The 19,124-nt window shown below is 48.5% G+C and overlaps 1 protein-coding gene across 9 annotated transcripts in view; it reads left to right on the plus strand.

Annotated features, from left to right (window-relative positions):
• The window catches only part of ATP7B (ATPase copper transporting beta), an 84,772-nt gene that overhangs the window by 53,721 nt on the left and 11,927 nt on the right, over nt 1–19,124 (plus strand). For 5 of the 9 annotated variants that reach the window (XM_053564026.1, XM_053564024.1, XM_053564027.1 and 2 more), the window contains 9 exons: nt 1,321–1,482; nt 3,557–3,633; nt 4,991–5,156; nt 6,085–6,318; nt 7,029–7,120; nt 13,559–13,686; nt 13,788–13,942; nt 14,158–14,292; nt 16,962–17,156. In XM_053564026.1, the coding sequence (XP_053420001.1) occupies nt 1,321–1,482; nt 3,557–3,633; nt 4,991–5,156; nt 6,085–6,318; nt 7,029–7,120; nt 13,559–13,686; nt 13,788–13,942; nt 14,158–14,292; nt 16,962–17,156 (1,344 nt within the window). The remainder of the gene's footprint in view (nt 1–1,320; nt 1,483–3,556; nt 3,634–4,990; nt 5,157–6,084; nt 6,319–7,028; nt 7,121–13,558; nt 13,687–13,787; nt 13,943–14,157; nt 14,293–16,961; nt 17,157–19,124) is intronic. The other 4 variants (XM_053564030.1, XM_053564031.1, XM_053564032.1 and 1 more) reach the window with 4 other exon arrangements.

A 19,124-nucleotide genomic window follows, 5' to 3' on the forward strand; every position in this document is an offset into this window, starting at 1 on the left:
CTCATTGGAGGCAGTCACTATCCCAGTCAGATGCCTGAGACAGAGTGGAGCGTGGCTTGTGAAGGCTTCTCATTGGAGGCAGTCACTATCCCAGTCACATGCCTGAGACAGAGTGGAGCGTGGCTTGTGAAGGCTTCTCATTGGAGGCAGTCACTATCCCAGTCAGATGCCTGAGACAGAGTGGAGCGTGGCTTGTGAAGGCTTCTCATTGGAGGCAGTCACTATCCCAGTCAGATGCCTGAGACAGAGTGGAGCGTGGCTTGTGAAGGCTTCTCATTGGAGGCAGTCACTATCCCAGTCAGATGCCTGAGACAGAGTGGAGCGTGGCTTGTGAAGGCTTCTCATTGGAGGCAGTCACTATCCCAGTCAGATGCCTGAGACAGAGTGGAGCGTGGCTTGTGAAGGCTTCTCATTGGAGGCAGTCACTATCCCAGTCAGATGCCTGAGACAGAGTGGAGCGTGGCTTGTGAAGGCTTCTCATTGGAGGCAGTCACTATCCCAGTCAGATGCCTGAGACAGAGTGGAGCGTGGCTTGTGAAGGCTTCTCATTGGAGGCAGTCACTATCCCAGTCAGATGCCTGAGACAGAGTGGAGCGTGGCTTGTGAAGGCTTCTCATTGGAGGCAGTCACTATCCCAGTCAGATGCCTGAGACAGAGTGAAGTGTGGCTTGTGAAGGCTTCTCATTGGAGGCAGTCACTATCCCAGTCAGATGCCTGAGACAGAGTGGAGCGTGGCTTGTGAAGGCTTCTCATTGGAGGCAGTCACTATCCCAGTCAGATGCCTGAGACAGAGTGGAGCGTGGCTTGTGAAGGCTCCTCATTGGATGCAGTTACTATCCCAGTCAGATGCCTGAGACAGAGTGGAGCGTGGCTTGTGAAGGCTTCTCATTGGAGGCAGTCACTATCCCAGTCAGATGCCTGAGACAGAGTGGAGCGTGGCTTGTGAAGGCTTCTCATTGGAGGCAGTCACTATCCCAGTCAGATGCCTGAGACAGAGTGGAGCGTGGCTTGTGAAGGCTCCTCACTGGAGGCAGTCACTATCCCAGTCACATGTCTGAGACAGAGTGGAGCGTGGCTTGTGAAGGCTTCTCATTGGAGGCAGTCACTATCCCAGTCACATATCTGAGACAGAGTGGAGAGTGGCTTGTGGAGGCTTCTCGTTATCGGAGCTGGAAGTCAAGGGGGTCCAGAGTCTTGGGAATGATGTTAGAATGGGGAGCAGTCTCGTAGCTGTCTGGTATGCAGACTCCTTGGCGTGCCTTTGACAATAGACTCGTCTTGACCTTGTGTCTGTGGGATTCTTGCCATCCTGTGTTGCAGATCACGGGAATGACCTGCACGTCTTGTGTCCACACCATCGAGTCCAAGCTCACAAGGACAAATGGCATCACCTACGCCTCTGTGGCCCTTGCCACCAGTAAAGCCCTTGTTAAATTTGATCCAGAAATTATTGGTCCACGGGATATTATCAGAATTATTGAGGTAAGTCATTCATTAAAAAATTATACTTAACCTTTTAAAAAACATGATCATTGAAGAAAAATGAGAAAATAGAGCTAAACAAAAAAGAAGAAACAAAAATCACCTCAAATCCTTCAAGTTTTCTCAGGGAAACGAGCTCAATCATTTTAAAATAAACTGCGAAGATAAGTAAATATTAAATAATCTGAGGGGGGATATCAGGGAAAAGACGTTGTTGTTGTAATTTTAGATCATCCCTGAGACATATTTAAGTATTCTTTATGTCTGCACAAAGAAATGTTGGCATTGGGAGGAATGGTGCTACCTTCTTGCTGTATTGGGAGGCCTGGTTACTGGAGAGTTGGGCCATTTCTGTGTTGAAAAATCAGTTAAAATCTTCATGCATGCCCTGCCTCCCACTCCCTTCCTCAGTTTGTCCGCAGAGCCCATTTCCTTTTTAAAGTGTATACTGTACCAGACCATATGAGAGAGCGCATCCAATCTGAATGGGCGAGATAGTCAAAACTGAACAAGGTTAACCTACAGCAGCTAGTGGCCAGGGCCTGTTAAGTTTAGTGGGACTGTTCCATATGCAGCTGCTTATGAAGTGAGACTTCTTGGAGCAGTCTTCATATGATATCATCTTTAATGTTCTGTGTGTGTGTGTGCGTGTGCGTGTGTGTGTGTGTGTGTGTGTGTATGTGTGTATTTAAAGAGAGATGTCTGTGGCATGGCCCAGTGGCACTTTCAGATGTGGACATATTGCTGCTGCTGCTGCTGACCTAGGGCCTCCCTCTTGGAGGCAGACACCATAGCTGTCCAAGGGAAGATCGTCAGAGAGGTTAAGTGGCTTTGCTCACTGGTACCAGCTCACAGATGAGAAACCTGGCATTCAAACCCGGCCTTACAGTTCCAAGCTCAGAAGCCTTTCTATTTCTGTGACACCACAAATCTGAATGAGCAGCAGTGATAGGGCATTGGTGAGGCTTAGGTGTTAGGTTGTTACAGTCGGCCATAAGGAGCGTGCACCTCTGCCCAGCCCACGGAGCCTCTGCCCTCGCAGGAGGCATCTTGCCCACGTGTGGTCTCCCTCGCACGAGGCATCTTACCCACATGTGGTCTCTCTTGTGGGAGGCATATTCCCCTTTCTGCATCTCTGGGGGATCTTTTCCTGATGTAATTAGGATGGTATTAGTTGTAAATGGTTTGTTGTTTTTTTTGTTTTTTTTTTTTTTGCAGTTTTTGGCCGGGGCTGGGTTTGAACCCCCCACCTCTGGTATATGGGGCTGGCACCCTACTTCTTTGAGCCACAGGAGCCACCCATAAATGGTTTGTCTTTAGACAGTCTTAGATGCTTTCTCCTAGTATAACTTTTAATTTTGTATAAAAGTCCCATCACCAGAGTTTTGGGGCCCCTCTATGCTGTGCTGACTGACAAGACATTTTCTAACAGTTTTCTCTGCATTTATTCCGAAAGAGGATCAGAGACAGTGACCAGACCAAAGTGGGGACAGAAGTGCTTGAATCCATGAGAAAAGCACAATGTGTAGGTGCAGTCTCTCTTAGGCCACAGTGGAAGCCACACTTCCAGACACTGCAGGAGCCACGTTCAGCTCCACTGGGAGGAGGCCTGGGCTGGAAGTCTGAAGACTGAGCTCTGGACTCAGCTCTTCTGATAACACTGTGGTTTCCGGCACAGCATTTAACCTCTCTGACATTCGGTGCCTCGTGGGTGGAATGAAAATGGCTCACAATTAAGTATTTGGGATTTCTTAACTCAAAATGTAGGAGCTTGTATAAGTCAGCACTGGCTGGTGTTGGGGCCTGGTGAAGCTATAGTGCCAGAATAGGAGTGGCCTGTACCCCCTTTTGGGAGTGGGGCAATCTCTAAGCGTAAAAGGGCGCTGGACTTCTGAGCAAGGTTTTTGGGGCAACTTGGGTAAAGCAGCTGCAAGGGGAAACATGCCACACCTGTCTGAAACAGTGTTCAGTTCACTTGCTGGTTTCCAAGGCTGTGACGTGCTTTCTACCAGTGCGTGGTTTAACCAAGCACCTTCCTCCTTCCCCACTCCACCCCTCTATTTTTAATAACAAGGAAATTGGCTTTCATGCTTCCCCGGCCCAGAGAAACCCCAGAGCTCATCACTTGGACCACAAGATGGAAATAAAGCAGTAAGTAGAACACGCAAGGTACATGGTGGTCTTGGTGGTGTTGGTGTCTTCCTCTGCCTGGGCTGACGCACGCTGCGCGCATGCGTGCCTGCTGCCTCTGGGCTCCCGGGCTGCTGTCACGGATCGTGGCCTTTACCCTTGGCACGTTAACCCTTTAAAAACAGCACTGTCCAAAAGGGGTTTCTGTGACAAGGGAGGGCCTTGTGTCTGCACTGCATGGTAGAAGCCCCTTGTCGCTTGTGGCTAGTGAGTGCTTGAAATGCAGCTTGTGTGACTGTGGAAAGGCATTTTTAATCTTTATTTAATTTTAATTTAAATAACCACCTGCAACTGGTGGTAACAGATTGAACAGCACTTCCAAATTGGAGAGGAAGAAGAGAGTGTAGTTTTTTTATTTGCTTTGACAATGTTTTCAGACTTTGTATGATTTCTAGAACTAGGATTTGAGGACAGGCATTATGGCAGAGTGGAAAGAAAATGGTCTGGGAGCAAGAGTGAGAAATGACAGCAGTATTTCAGGGAGATTCTGGAAGGTGTAGGAAACCTCCAACCAGGGGCCTTAAAGATCTAGGCTCAAAAAATGAGTGGATGTTTGCAAGGCTGAAGGAGTCGACGGGGCTGGGGATCTCCTGGGGCCTTTCAGGGGCTCACGTGCTTGGTCTGACTGGCATGGTGGGTGCAGGAGAGGCATCTGGGGCACTGTGGGGGACTGGTTGTCCAGAGGCCTTGGGCAGCAGCCTGAGAGAGCCTAGGACTTTGGCCTCTCAGGCCCAGGCCAGTTAAGGTGTTTTGGAGGCTCTGCAACCTCTCAGTTGGAATTTCATGAGCGCTACAGCTGATGTGAGACACAGCTGGCATATCCTGCTATCCAGCTCTGGTGTTCATCAAGACAGCCTCATTATCCTCATAATTATTCAAAAATTGCATGCATAAGTAAGTCTATACTAATAAAACACTGCTTTTATTGATTTTTTTTCTTTGGGGGATTGGATATCATTGAATTTTGAACTAAGAACTGTAGACAGCCACAGGCTGAGGATATTAGACCTCTTTGGGGCTGAATGTTCAGATTCTGGGCCTCACTTGCCTCACCTGCGAATCAGCAGTGACATATCAGTGTTGTAAAGGCAGGGGCTGGGCCTGGGCATCTCTGGAACATCCTTGCACCAAGGTGTAGACCTTTAGATAGTCCCTCGGATGGCCAGTGTCTAGCAGTGATCCTTAGTTTCATTTTAGCCCTTGGTGGTTTGTCCCAGACATGTGACAAAGGCAAGCATTAAAGCCTGGCCCTCAGGAGGGAAGTGGCCCCGTGACAGGGGGTGTCTGATCTGTCTGTGTTGCTGCCTTTGCTCCTCAGGTGGAAGAAGTCTTTCCTGTGCAGCCTGCTGTTTGGCGTCCCTGTCATGGGTTTAATGATCTACATGCTGGTACCCAGCAATGAGCCCCATGTCCTGGACCACAACATCATTCCCGGACTGTCCGTTTTAAATCTCTTCTTCTTTATCTTGTGTACCTTTGTCCAGGTGCGTGTGAGAAAGATGAGCAGACCGCTGCCTGTGCTCCTGTGTGGGGCCAGCAGATACTGTGCCCTCATAGGCCAGACAGGTCCGTAGCTCGGTTTAAGTGTCACACTCCTGCTGTTTTCCTGCCCTACTCTGGCAGTTGCTGCTTTTTTCTGTCTTGACCAGCCAAGGAGCAGAAGTGTCCTCCCATGTGAGGGACTAAGGGCCTGGTTTCACTGTCAGTCTCACAGCTGATTACAGGAGATCAGAACTCTCCCTGGAGTCACAGCCTTCTCTGGGTGAGGACTGGTGAAGCTGTGTTTCTCCTCTTAGAACATTACTCTGCTACATTCACCATGGTCGTTAGAGGAAGCGGCTGGATCACCCTGGAGCTCGTGCTTCTATCTTGAAAGGCAGAGATGTAGAAAGACAGACCTTGTAGAATGTCTTCTTGATGGTGATAGTAAGGAACTAGCCAGTATTTTGGAAACTAAATATAAAACTAAAGCATAACTTAGTACTTTAGGGATGTTATCCCTAACTTAGATGTTTAGGGATATGCGGGGACAAGCATTTGTAGTTTGTATTTACTTCCTCTGAACACCATGTTTGGAATTACTAATAATACATAATATAGAGATAGACTTAAAGAAATGGAAATTGTTTTTTCTATGTTTTTTCAATTACTTGAAAACATACATACTTATTACAATTTAAGTCATTTTGAAGTATGAAGAGGGACAGATATTCTTTGCTTATTACATCCTGCCCCAAGCCCAGTCCCATTGCCCAGTATCGCCACCGGCTTCCTGTAGCAGGGCCTGCATCTTTCCAGCTGGCCCCGTACAGAGGACAGGCATGCTTGCATTTGCAGTCTCCGCATCCGGGTCCATGGCCCCAGGCCGCTTGATGACGTCTCCTGCCTGCCTCTGCTCACCTTGTCTTGCAGGTCCTTGGTGGGTGGTACTTCTACGTTCAGGCCTACAAATCCTTGAGACACAGGTCTGCCAACATGGACGTGCTCATTGTCCTGGCCACAAGCATTGCCTACGTCTACTCTCTGGTCATCTTGGTGGTCGCAGTGTTCGAGAGGGCTGAAAGGAGCCCTGTGACGTTCTTCGACACCCCCCCTATGCTCTTCCTGTTCATCGCCCTGGGGCGCTGGTTGGAGCACGTGGCGAAGGTACCAGCAGCGCCAGCTTCTGGAGCAAGCTGCTCCTTCAGTAACACAAACCCCAGGGCCTCTCAGCACCGTGTTTAGAGTTACTGATTATACCTGGTAGAGACAGACTTGAAGAAATAGGAAACCTCCATATAATTAGGTGCTCCAGGCGCTAATCTCCAAATTGGAGGCCACTTCTAAAATCCCAGCTAATCTGGTTAATTATTTAAACCTTTGTTCAGATGTATTCTGTAAAGGGAAGAAGTCTGGCCCTCAGGTCAGAGCCTGTGTTGCATTTTCCTACATAGCTGAGTGTGTGTATAGGTTGTTGGGCTAGAAATCTGTATTGCCACCTCAGGATCACACCATTTTTAATACCCTGTGTTGACCCTAGCATTGAAACATACCCCGTAAGAGACTGCTACTCAGGCCCTAAAAGAAATTAGATGGAACCTAAAAGAGAGCAGTCAGTGGGCAGACTGGTGTACGGTCTGACGTGTAATCCCTGGAACTCCGTGCACAGGCACTATGTATCAGTGTGGCAGTGACATGTGGGCATAGTGAGTCATGCCACCCCACAGAGCCTGCTGTTGTGTGGTGCGGCTGTGGTAGGGAGCTGCCATTTCTACAGCTGTTTCTGACCCCTCTCACCCCAGCCTTGTGAATGTCGGTCTGTGTCTGCACAGGTCAGCTTATGCTAGCTCTCATTTTATATTCTGGTTATTTCCTAGAGTAAAACTTCAGAAGCCCTTGCCAAACTCATGTCTCTCCAAGCCACAGAAGCCACTGTTGTGACCCTTGGTGAGGACAACTTAATCATCAGGTGGGTTGTGTTCATGGGAAGTCCTTGACCAGTTTACGTCATGCATCCAGCACCCCTGGTGAGGTGACATTGCACTAGACCTCGTGAGGACGAGCAGAGAGACACTTCTAGTAAGATCCTACCTCTCAGTCCAGGTATTAAAAACAAGGCATTTAAATATGAAAAAACAAGAGTTGGAGGAGGTGTATGTGTCTAAATGGCACATAAGAGGTGAGGGTGACGAGTGTGCCCTGAGTCTGGAAGAGGAAGGCTCGTGGGAGTCAGAGAAAGCCTAACAGAGAACCTAGAATATGAACTCGGCCTTCCTTGCAAGATTTGAATTCAGACAGGGAGAGATAAGGGCTTCAACTTATTTATCTTCCTCATAAAATAATATCATTATTGCTGGGAACTCATATAGCATTTACTGTTTGCCAGACACTAGTCCAATCTTCCTGTATTTCATCTAACCAAAGGGAGAATAAAAACTTTATACTGGGCCAGGCTCCGTGGTACACTCCTGTAGTCCTAGCACTCTAGGAGGCCAAGGTGGGAGGATTGCCTGAGCCTAGGAGTTCAAGACCAGCCTGAGCAACAGCGAGATCCGTCTTTACTAAAAGTAGAAAAATTATGGCTCAGTGCCCGTGGCTCAAGCAGCTAAGGCGCCAGCCACATACACCTGAGCTGGCGGGTTCGAATCCAGCCCGGGCCCGACAAACAACAATGACGGCTGCAACCAAAAAAAAAAAATAGCCGGGCGTTGTGGCAGGCGCCTGTAGTCCCAGCTACTTGGAAGGCAAAGGCAGGAGAATTGCTTGAGCCCAGGAATTGGAGGTTGCTGTGAGCTATGATGCCACGGCACTCTACCCAGGGTGACAGCTTGAGGCTCTGTCTCAAAAAAAAATAAATAAATAAAATAAAAATAGAAAAATTAGCAAGATATGGTGGTAGGTGCCTGTTGTCCCAGCTGCTTGGGAGGCTGAGGCAGGAGGATCACTTGAACCCAAGACTTTGAGGTTGTTGTGAGCTGTGATGCTCACAACACTCTACCCAGGGCACAGAGTGAGACTCTGTGTCAAAAAACCCCCAACTTTATAAGACTGTTAATACCCTTATTTTTCAGATGAGGAAACTAAGGTTCAATGAGGCTAAATCAACTGGCCCAAGGTCACAGAGGTACTGAGCAGTAGAATTGAGATATTTCAGGCCAGTGGATCCAGACTCCACGTTTTTAATCCTTACACTGACTTTTAAAGCACATTTAGTAACATGGAAATTTTTATGAGTTAAAGCTTCTGTATTTCCTTGGTTAGCTGCTGCTTTATCATCTGAACAAGAGTAATTTCAGGTCTCCTTCACGTTCCTACATCTCTCCGGCCCCACTACTTTCCCCTTGAGCTTGTGATCTTTCTTCTGACTCTGAAAGTAGAGGCATGGGACTGGAAACCCACCAGTCCCCTGGCACTCGGCCTGCGCAGCTGGCCTCCCCCATACCTCCCTCTGCTGACCAGGGGAAAAGGTGGCTGCTCAGGGCCCCAGGTTTTCCAGTGGTCTTCAGCAGATCCATCTTTGGTGATTCCGACCATCCAGCATCGTCAGAACCAGTGAGCCTCTGCCCTTTCCCCACCCGGCTCATGCCCAAGTCATCTCTGTCACCAGTGCCAGGTTGCAGATCTGTGTGCAACCCTGTGAGGGCTCCCTGTGGGATTGATGATCTTGTGTTGAACCAATGAGGGCCACACGGACACCCGAGGAGTTAATGAGGCCCAGGTGGACTGCAGCACAGCACTGATTGTTCCTAGTACTGTTTTTGTTCTGAGACAGGCTCGCTCTGTTGCCCTGGCAACATAATTATAGCATAGCATTGTAGAGTGCCATGGCATCATCATAGCTCACAGCAACCTCGAGCTCCTGGGCTCAAGTGATCCTCCTGCCATGGTTTTTCTATTTTTAGTAGAGACAGGCTCTCACTTTTGCTCAGGCTGCTCTCGAACTCCTGAGCTTAAGCAACCTACTCGCCTCAGCCTCCTAGAGTGCTGGGATTACAGATGTGAGCCACCATGCCCAGCCCCAATGCTGGCTTTTAAATAATAGTCATGATGATGGTAGTGACAGCTGGGATTTGAGTCCCTAGGATGCACTGGCACACTCGTCAGCACTTTGTACAGATTGTCCAGTTAGCCCTGACAGCAACCCCGCGAGGCTGGTGCAGTCATCATCCTGCTTTTTCAGGAGGGACGTCAGTTCAGCGAGGTGAAGTAACTCACCCGAAGTCCACCTGCAGGCAAGCGATAGAGCTTGGCTTGGTCTCCTGGAGGCACAGGGCATTGGTCACCACACCATGCTGTCCCCAAAGAGGGGACCTGCATGGCAGAGCAGGTGGCACTCTGGGCTCCCGGGTCCTCATGCCTCCATAGCAATCACACGCCCTGCCTTCTTCATAAATGAATAACATGAAAGTTCCTGCAGAGTGAGACTGTTCAGACGAGTAGCAGAGCTGCAGGTGGCTGCATGTGCATGTGCTTGCCTCACCTGCCCTGCAGCTCTCCCAGGTCTGCTTTCTAGTTTGCAGTGCTCTGATGGCACCTGCTGCCGGTGCGTGGAGCCGCTCCAGGGATCTGAACACAGGGGTAGGCCTCCTCCTGAAGGTGCACGCCAGCTAAAATTCCCATGAAACTTGGGCTACCTCTGTCATAACTCAGTTCTTTTCCAAGGACGGTGATTCATTTTGGGGCTCTGGACACACTGCTGCCATCACAGGAGCCAGAGCTCATTCTGGCTTTTCCATAGTGGGGGCTGTGTCCTCAGAGCATGTCCAGTGTGCTCGCTGTGCAATTCTGGGGTGGGGAGTTGTTCCTATCTGCCCTCCCGACAGGGTGTGCCAGGCCCATGGTCACATCTCACTCTCCCAGGTCCAGGCCACTCCCTCTGCCCCGTGGATGTAGCAGTCTAGGCCTCTCCTGAGGGGCTCAGTATTATGTCCTACAAGTCATGTTGGGTGCTAGGCCTCTTGGTCACCTCTGCATCCTGTATCCGGGCCTCTGCTCATGTGAACAGCCCATGGTGTGGACAGTCCGAGATGCCTTTGAAGGCCGGTGGAGTTTCCTACGTAACTGGCTCCTTTTAGTGAGGCTCCCTCCCTCCCTCCCTGCCTTTGCTGGGACACCTGTCCTCGCTTTGTCCTCAGCCTCGGGTGACGAGAGCATTGGTCACTGCAGTCAATCTGGCATGTTATAATTCCTTCCCTTGCTGCTTAGTCTCTGGTGTGGACTTTCTTTGCTCCTTATCCCTTAATTACACCAGGTGCTCCTTGGGGTTTTGGTGGTAGCCCCTTTGTATGTTACAGACTGTCCCTAGGACATCATGTCAACCCCATGTTGATAGTTAACAGCCTGGGAAGCTCAAACCTACCTCCAGGTCCCAGGGATCACCTGCTGGTTGAACCCTTCTCTTGGGTGGCTCACAGAGGCTTAGCACCCCCCTTCCCTCTGTGCCTGCTGCCCGAGCAGAGCGTGTGCGGCCTCGGCCGCCCCCTTCCCATGACACATCTGGGCACCTTTCAGGGATCCATGCAGCTCTTTGATTCCTAGGGCCGCAGTCTGTTGGCCCCACTGCCTCCTCCCTTGTCCAGATCCCCACCCCTAAAGCACCAGAGCAGTTTCCTAATTGCCACCTGCTTGCTGCCTGTCTCCTTAAAAATATTTCCACTTCCAAACCTGTGATGTTTTAGAAAGCACAGACCTAACCACATTACCGTATTGGAAAATTCCTGAGCCACTCCCTGTTGTCCTCAGGATGACGTCCACATCCGGTAACGTGGCAGCAGGGCTCCGTGTCCTGCCCAGCCCTTGCCTTGCTCTCCTTCTCACCATTGCCTCCTAGGAAGGGCTTGCTCTCCTGGAGGCCTGAACTTCTTTCCTCCTCCTTTCCCAGGCTCCCTGTCCTCAGGTCCTGTTCTGGAGGCCACATCCTGAAGCTAATTTAAATTCTCCAGGCCTGGCTCAGAGTGAGCGCCGTGTGCTGCATCCGGCTGGCACTGCTGCACCAGCTGCGCGGGCGAGGCTCCCGTCAGATGCTGCACACGTGCACCTGCTGGGCAGTGAAAGGCCGGTGCAGCCTGTGGGGATCTTCTGTATCTTGTAGTTGGAGGGGAAACAAAATTATACATTTGTTCCACAGCAGTGACCGTTGTTTTATCTTTTTCTTATGTTTGATGAGGAAAGCGAGTTGAGAAGGGAGGTAAATGGTTGGCAGAAGTGCTTAGATATGAAGAAAGACAGAAAAACCCAAAGCCCGCCACTGAGTATTTAGGGGGAATATCACCTTCTGAAGAAGAAATACTGCAGGGAGTTGACCAGAAAAAGCCATATTAACTCCCATAAAGGACTGTTCACTTTAAATTAAGCTGTTTAGAGTTAGAGGGGTGGTTAATTTAGATCAAAGAAAAAATTCAAAGTTAGATTAAGCAGAGATTATAGCATTACTAATGATTTTTTTAAAAGACACCCAGCTGGACTGTTGCTCTAATTTTTTTTAAGTCTCCCTGCAGAAACAGACATTTTAAAACTCAGTGAGTAGGTTCTTCTGAGGAGAAGCGTCTGCCCTATGGGCCTTGGGTGTGTTTTCTGTACGGTGGTGCCTGTTCTCACTCGGAGTGGCCTCTGGGTGAGAATTCCTTTGGTTGTGTAAAAGGGGTGTCAGCAGGTACATCAGAGCTGGAAGACTTAGAAAATAAGCAGAAGATGGTCCTGGGTGGTCGAGGTCCTTCCCTTCTGGTCTACTGACCCACCCGAGTTGTCAAACCAACTTACACACACCTCCCAGCACAGAAGATTCACACTTTGAGAGTCTGCTTTTCAGTATTCCATTTATCATCACCATTATTGAATGTATTGTCTTAATTTCCCATCTCCTTGTCTGATTTTAGCTGCAAGGCTGTAAACCCCTTGAAAGAAAGGCTCTACATTGTCCTGTTTGTAACCCCAGCCTAGCCTGTGCCTGCATCACAGAGGCTAAACAATGGTGGGAATGTCATCAGTAAGAATTGCCAGCATTTGCTGGGCAGTTCCTGCATGTTGGCTCGTGTTAAGCACTTTATACCATTTTGCTTAATCTTGGGAACAAAACCACCTCTTTAGAAAGGAGGAGACAGTGATTTTTGAACCAGGCTGCCCCTAGATCTTTAAATGCTGACTCTGAGCCCCAGGAGGTCAGGGCCAGGTTTGATTCTCACTAGCATCCTGCTGGTACCCAGCAGCACAAAGTAAATCTCTGGGTGGGCTTAGTCTTTTTTTTTTTGTTGTTGTAGAGACAGAGTCTCACTGTACCGCCCTCGGGTAGAGTGCCGTGGCGTCACACGGCTCACAGCAACCTCCAACTCTCGGGCTTAAGCGATTCTCTTGCCTCAGCCTCCTGAGCAGCTGGGACTACAGGCGCCCGCCACAACGCCTGGCTATTTTTTTGTTGCAGTTTGGCCGGGGCTGGGTTTGAACCCGCCACCCTCGGCATATGGGGCCGGCGCCCTACTCACTGAGCCACAGGCGCCGCCTGGGCTTATCCTTTTTTTTTTGCCAGAGTCTTAAGCTATCGCCCTGGGTAGAGTGCTGTGGTGTCACAGCTCACAGCAACCTCAAACTCTTCAGCTTAATAGATTCTTTTGCCTCAGCCTCCTGAGTAGCTGGGACAACAGGCGACCACCACATCGCCCAGCTATCTTTTTTTTTTGGTTGTAGTTGTCATTGTTGTTTGGCAAGCCTGGGCTGGATTCGAACCCCCCAGCTCTGGTGTACGTGGCTGGTGCCCCAGCTGCTGAGCTACAAGCACAGAGCTTGGGCTTAGTCTTATCAAGCGGCCTTCATCTCTCAGTACTCGGCACCTCTCAGAACTCATCTCAGAACTGAGGACCTGGCTGGAAGCAGGGGTGTTCACACCCTTGGAGGGAGGTGTCCACATGGTGAATGGAGCTCAGCCTTGGGACCCCTGCAGGCCTCTAATGCTCACTGCACAGAAAATGTTCCTTCTTTAAAAGGAACATATGCAAATATTTAATATACCTGCCTGCATATGCTTACTGAGTTTAACATATTTATACCGAGCACCATTTCAAAGCCCTCTGGCCACAGTGTCCTGGTTCCACCCCACCATAGCACTTATCTAATACCTGATGCTATCTTGCTTGTGTGTTTCCACCTAGGAATTTATCTTCATTAGGGTAAGGACGTGGTTACGCTGTTCACAGCAGTATTCCCGGTGCTTAAAACAGTGCCTGGGATTTAGTAGCTGCATAGTCGATCTTGATTCGAGCTGTAAGTGAACAGATACAATAAATACTGCTTTAGTTCAAAGCCAAGTGTAGTGTAACTAGTTCATGCATCGGTCTAAAACCTGACCTGGGTGACAGAGCAGAGAGTGGGCCACAGGGAGAGGCCCTGTGTGTGACGAGAGTGGCATTTGTTGCAGAGAGGAGCAAGTCCCGATGGAGCTGGTGCAGCGGGGTGACATCATCAAGGTGGTCCCTGGGGGAAAGTTCCCAGTGGATGGGAAAGTCCTAGAAGGCAATACCATGGCTGACGAGTCCCTCATCACAGGTTAGGTGCTTGTTTCCTATTCCCTTTGGTGGGCACCACAGGGGGGCCAGGTCACAGTGGGTGCCGGGTGGGGCTGAGTGTCAGTCCTGTCCCCCCTGCAGGTGAAGCCATGCCAGTCACCAAGAAACCCGGGAGCGCCGTGATCGCTGGGTCCATAAACGCACATGGCTCTGTGCTGATTCAAGCGACCCACGTGGGCAACGACACCACTTTGGCTCAGATTGTGAAATTGGTGGAAGAGGCTCAGATGTCAAAGGTAATGGAGGAATTAAAAAAAAAGTGTAACTTCAGTTTCCTCATTATAGAAATTATTTCAGGAGTTCCATAGAATCAGGCAGTTTTGTTCATTAGAGATTGCTAAGTAAACGTGTTGAATGAGGGCGATCAGGATCCCAGTCTGCGTCCACACAGACGGTGTCTGTTTCTTTGTGGGTTGTAATTTCCCCTGCTCTTGGTGTTTTGTCTTCATAGGCGCCCATTCAGCAGCTGGCTGACCGGTTCAGCGGGTATTTTGTCCCATTTATCGTCATCATTTCAACTTTGACGTTGGTGGTATGGATTATAATCGGTCTTATCGATTTTGGTGTTGTTCAGAAATACTTTCCTGTAAGTCGAATGCCTTAGTTGTTATGTTTAAATAATCTGCCGTTAATCCTATTCTTTCATGTCTTAGATTCACTTAAGTTTGATTATTCATTATATTTTATTTGCTTGCTTCACTATTGGCAGCAAAGTCTAAACCAGAGTAGGACAGTCACTTCCCTTCTGCAGATTCTTATTAAAGTTATCTTTTGCTTCCTACTTAGATGATTTTCACAGACACCAATTGGCTGTCATTGTAATGCTGGCATTTACAAGATGCTTTCTTGACCATTTTGGAGATTATGAGGGATACATACATTATAGAAAGTAGTGCACTTCAAATTTTCATGGCATGGTAATTTAATAGATTGTAAAGGAAACACATTTTTTTTAATCTCTATTTCCACCAGTACTATCTTTGACTTCCCAACTTCCCAAGTAATGCTGATCGCTTTTTAATAATTAAACATTTGTTGAACAATTTTATGTGAGACAATAGAATATACATTTTTGAGTTAAAAGAAGTAGATGAAGAATACTATTGTAGGAAACATAGTTTTATCCAACCTCAAAAAAAAAAAAAAGTGGGAAATACAGTTCCTCTCTCAAAGTTTACCTGTTTGAGAAATGGGAACCACATCTGTCAATGGCTCTTCACTGGGAGCGCTGACAGCTCTGGGTTCTATGACTGGGGGAGGCTGCTACTTGCATCTAGAGGGCAGAGGCCAGGACGCCGCTGCATGTGCTTCAAGGCACAAGACAGACCCTACAGCAAAGGGTTATCTGGCCCCAAATGCCAGTGGTGCTAAGGTTGAAAAGCTGTGTAATAGCTGCCCCAGGAGAGAAGCAGCACTTCACCTTCTCTCATCCCGAGCCCAGCGTGAGGCTTATTTTACTTTAGAGCCGTGGAATAAGAACTAGAAATAGGGAATAGGAGATTTTCTTTCTTTAAAAGAAATTTCTGCCCATATTTTAAGATCTATTACATGTTCTTAGAGTGCATGTCATTTGCTAAAATGTCATTTTCTCCCTCAAATTTCCTATCTTAAGTTGAAAAATTGTCCAAGTTCAGCCCTCTGTGCCCTTTAAGGGAACCTCAGTGCTTTTAAGAGTAACCTAAGAATGTATTCCTAGAACTTGCCGTTGGCTGTTCACGGCACCTGGCTGCCTAGAATTTCCGCTTTGTTGGGAGAGCAGTGCATTTGGTGTGTGGCCTTGGGAGGACTCAGTCCCAAACACGTGGGAAGATGTGGCTTTCTTCTGTCTTACTTTGGCTTCTTTTGTTTTTATCTGCAATATCAGGGAGGATGCTGGCAAATGAGGTACTGCATGCTCCTTTAAGATCCTGTCATCACTCTGGTACACAGAAGTCATCTTAGGGAGAGTCTGGGTTAACTTCTGGAAGTTTGCCCAGGCCTGTCATAATGCCAGGTGTTACTTTGATGAGAATTACTGGGGTTTATAAAAAAATTACATCTTTATTTCTACAAATTTTGTCTTACACAGCATGCTCTTCTACCTAAATATTAATAGAATTGTTTCTGTGAAAATTAAATAACACTTCAATAAAATACTTTATTTTAAAATCCTGCTTTTTGAAATCAAAAAGTGTAAGGGGAAGCTAGAGAGATTGTGGTCTGTGTCCTTAATTTAGAAAACATGCTTTTTCCTATAATTAAGTGAATATGTTATCCTTTGATTATACCCCATAGCAACCAGCCATTTTGAAAACTAAACCCAGATAATTCAGGTTATTAGAATTCAACTAATATTAACAGCATGTGCCACCAGCTATCTGGGAAAAGTAGACCCATCTTTTCCTTGTTTGTTTGGGGTTTACAGAGAAAATAATAATGAAAAATACAGAGAAGACAAGATGACTCAGAGTCACGTCCTAGAAGTAGTTGTATTTGGACTGTGGGGGACATCTTCCCAGTACTTCCCGATATGCAGATGTAGATAGATAATTTTGCATGAATAAAATCACAGCACATGCCTTTTTATGCTCGCTTTTTACTTTTGCATTACTAGTATCTTGTATTACTAAGCATGGGTATGTGTCATCATTCCAGCAATTGTGTAATACTCCTCCATTGTGCACGCCATGTTCACAGTGCAGTTGACTGTCACAAAAACAAAACAAAACACTGTGATGAATATCCTTGTATCTTTTTCGCTTGTATGATTATAACCTCAGGATAGATTGTTGGAGGTCCATCAAATGAAAATTATGATAAAAATAATAATGAAACAATTATAGTGTCTGAGATGGGTTTCCTGTGCCATCTGCTGTGCTGTGCAGGTTTGTATGTTTATACAACATGTGTTTCCATGTGTATTGCTTCTTTTAATCCTCATGACAACCTGTGAGCTGGGTATTATCTCCATCTTGTACATGGGGAAACTGAGGCACAGGGTGGTGAAGCTGGTGTCAGAGCCAGGATTCACCTGGTCCGATGCCAGTGTCTGTGCGCCTGTGATGCCTCTCTGAGGGAAGCCAATGGGATCAGGTTACGCCGGGGTGTGGAGTAGTGAGATGGACTCTGGTCCTAAAGCAGCACAGTGTGACCGGGGCTCCTGAACCTGAGCTCTCTGCGCTGTCTTGGGCCCCACTGTCCCGCTGAAATGTTGAGAATTTTGGGAGGTTCCTCACTGTCCCTCATCACCCACCTCTGCCTCTGTCCTCCCCTCAGAGCCCCTCCAAACACATCTCTCAGACGGAGGTGGTGGTCCGCTTCGCCTTCCAGACAGCCATCACCGTGCTGTGCATCGCCTGCCCCTGCTCCCTGGGGCTGGCCACGCCCACGGCCGTCATGGTGGGCACTGGTGTCGCCGCCCAGCATGGCATCCTCATCAAGGGCGGGAAACCCCTGGAGATGGCACACAAGGTCAGCCCTTCACCACCCTCTCCTCCCACCTGTCTGGGGGGCCATTTTCTTAAGAGTCTTAATGAAAATAGTATCTGTTTACTATTTTAGATGGAAAGAAAAGCCTTAGCGCCACCTGAGGGTAACGGTGTCAACGCGTCTAAGCGGGATTAACAGCAGCAGTGACTGTAGCAACTGCATAAATACTAGTCATTTAATCGCATTGACATCCCTTTGCAGTAGGTGCTTGTTATTCCCATTTTGCAGTTGAGGAGACTGCAGCAGGAAGAGGTTAGGTGACTTGCCCAGAGGCCTGCAGTTAAAGCAGAGCCAGGCTCCAGGAGAAGAGCGCCAGCCCCATGTGCGTGGCATTGGTGCGTGGTCTTGTGACCATGAGAGCAGTGGCTGTGGTGTTTACGGCAGCTTCCTTTTGTCCAACACACCAGCCTTACCTTCCACACTTCCATTTATTTACTGTGCGTGTGGACCCCAGGAAGGTTCTGATGAGGTCATGGTTCCCAGCTATCAAGGACCTTAAAAATTAAGTGGAAAGACAGATGAACAACAGATATGCTGAGTATTTGGGGACAGTGAGATGTCATGGGGACACTTTAGCAGGGTCCTAACCTAGACTCCGCTGTATGGACTTGATCTTCCCCCAGTGATTCTTTCCTCCTCACTCTGCAGCCAGAATGATCTTCCAAACATGTAACCCAGTAACATCACCTGGGTGCGTCACAGCCCCCGTGGCTCCTGTCCTTCTTGGAGTGAAGAAGGCTGGTGGTCAGGGAAGAGAATTCAAAGGTTAGTCTGAACAGAGCAACACACTGGCCTTTAGGAGGGCTTAGGGGAGCCTGCAAGCAAGGGCTCAGGGCTCTGCCAGCCCTAACAGTTGAATGAGAGTTTGCTGTTCAGCAGAAGATGGGAAGAATGTTCTGGCAATGGCAACAGCAGGTGGAGAGGCCTGAGGAGGCTGTGCTGCTGTGGCGTACGCTCTGTGAGGTCAGGGACTGACGCTCTCCTGGCCACTGTATCCCCAGCATCTAGCCCAGGACCTAGCCCATTCAAGGCATTCAGGAGGAGTTATTTGCTAAATAAATAAATGAAGAACTGGAAGAAAATGATTGACAGAAAGAGAGAAACTGGAGATGAAGGTGTTGAGGGAGGGGCCAGAATATGAAGACTTGGAGATTTGGTAAAGGGTTCTGAACTTCACCTTAAGAAGAAGAGCTGTGAGGGCTGTGGGGGCACCCAGGTGGTGTTACTGGGTTACGTCTTCCAAAGATCACCTGGCTGTAGAAATGAAGGAGGAGGCAAGAATCACCAGGGGAAGATGGGTTAGTGGTGTTGAAGGAGGAGGCCACCACTCACTTCAGAAACAAAAGCTGAATTCATTGTTTGCTAACAAGTGAGAACTGTAGATGGGGTGCGGTAGGTCACACCTGTAGTCCTAATACTTCGGGAGGCTGAACTCAAGAGTTTGACAATAGCCTGAACAAGAATGAGACCACCCCCTCCCACCATCTACTAAAAATAGAAAAATGTGGGGGGGTGCCTGTAGTCCCAGATACTGGGGAGGCTGAGGCAGGAGGATCCACTTGAACCCAAGACTTTGAAGTTGCTGTGAGTTGGGCTGAGAGGCTTAAGTGGGTGACGACTTAATTTCTAGTAGCTTCTGCACTTACGCAGGCAAGAGAAAACAGTGGTTGGGTTCTGTGCATAGCCCTGGGGACAGGGGAGCTGGGAGGACACCCATGGTCCTGACCCCTGACCTAGGAAGTCTGTGAGGACATCAGGGTCTGGAGATTGACCCCTGACCTAGGAAGCGTGTGAGGACATCAGGGTCTGGGAGACTGACCCCTAACCTGGGAAGTCTGTGAGGACATCAGGGTCCGGGAGACTGACCCCTGACCTGGGAAGTGTGTGAGGACATCAGGATCTGGGAGATTGACCCCTGACCTAGGAAGCATGTGAGGCCATCAGGGTCCG

The sequence above is a fragment of the Nycticebus coucang genome, chromosome 15, assembly GCF_027406575.1.
Source record: "Nycticebus coucang isolate mNycCou1 chromosome 15, mNycCou1.pri, whole genome shotgun sequence".
Taxonomy (NCBI): Eukaryota; Metazoa; Chordata; class Mammalia; order Primates; family Lorisidae; genus Nycticebus; species Nycticebus coucang.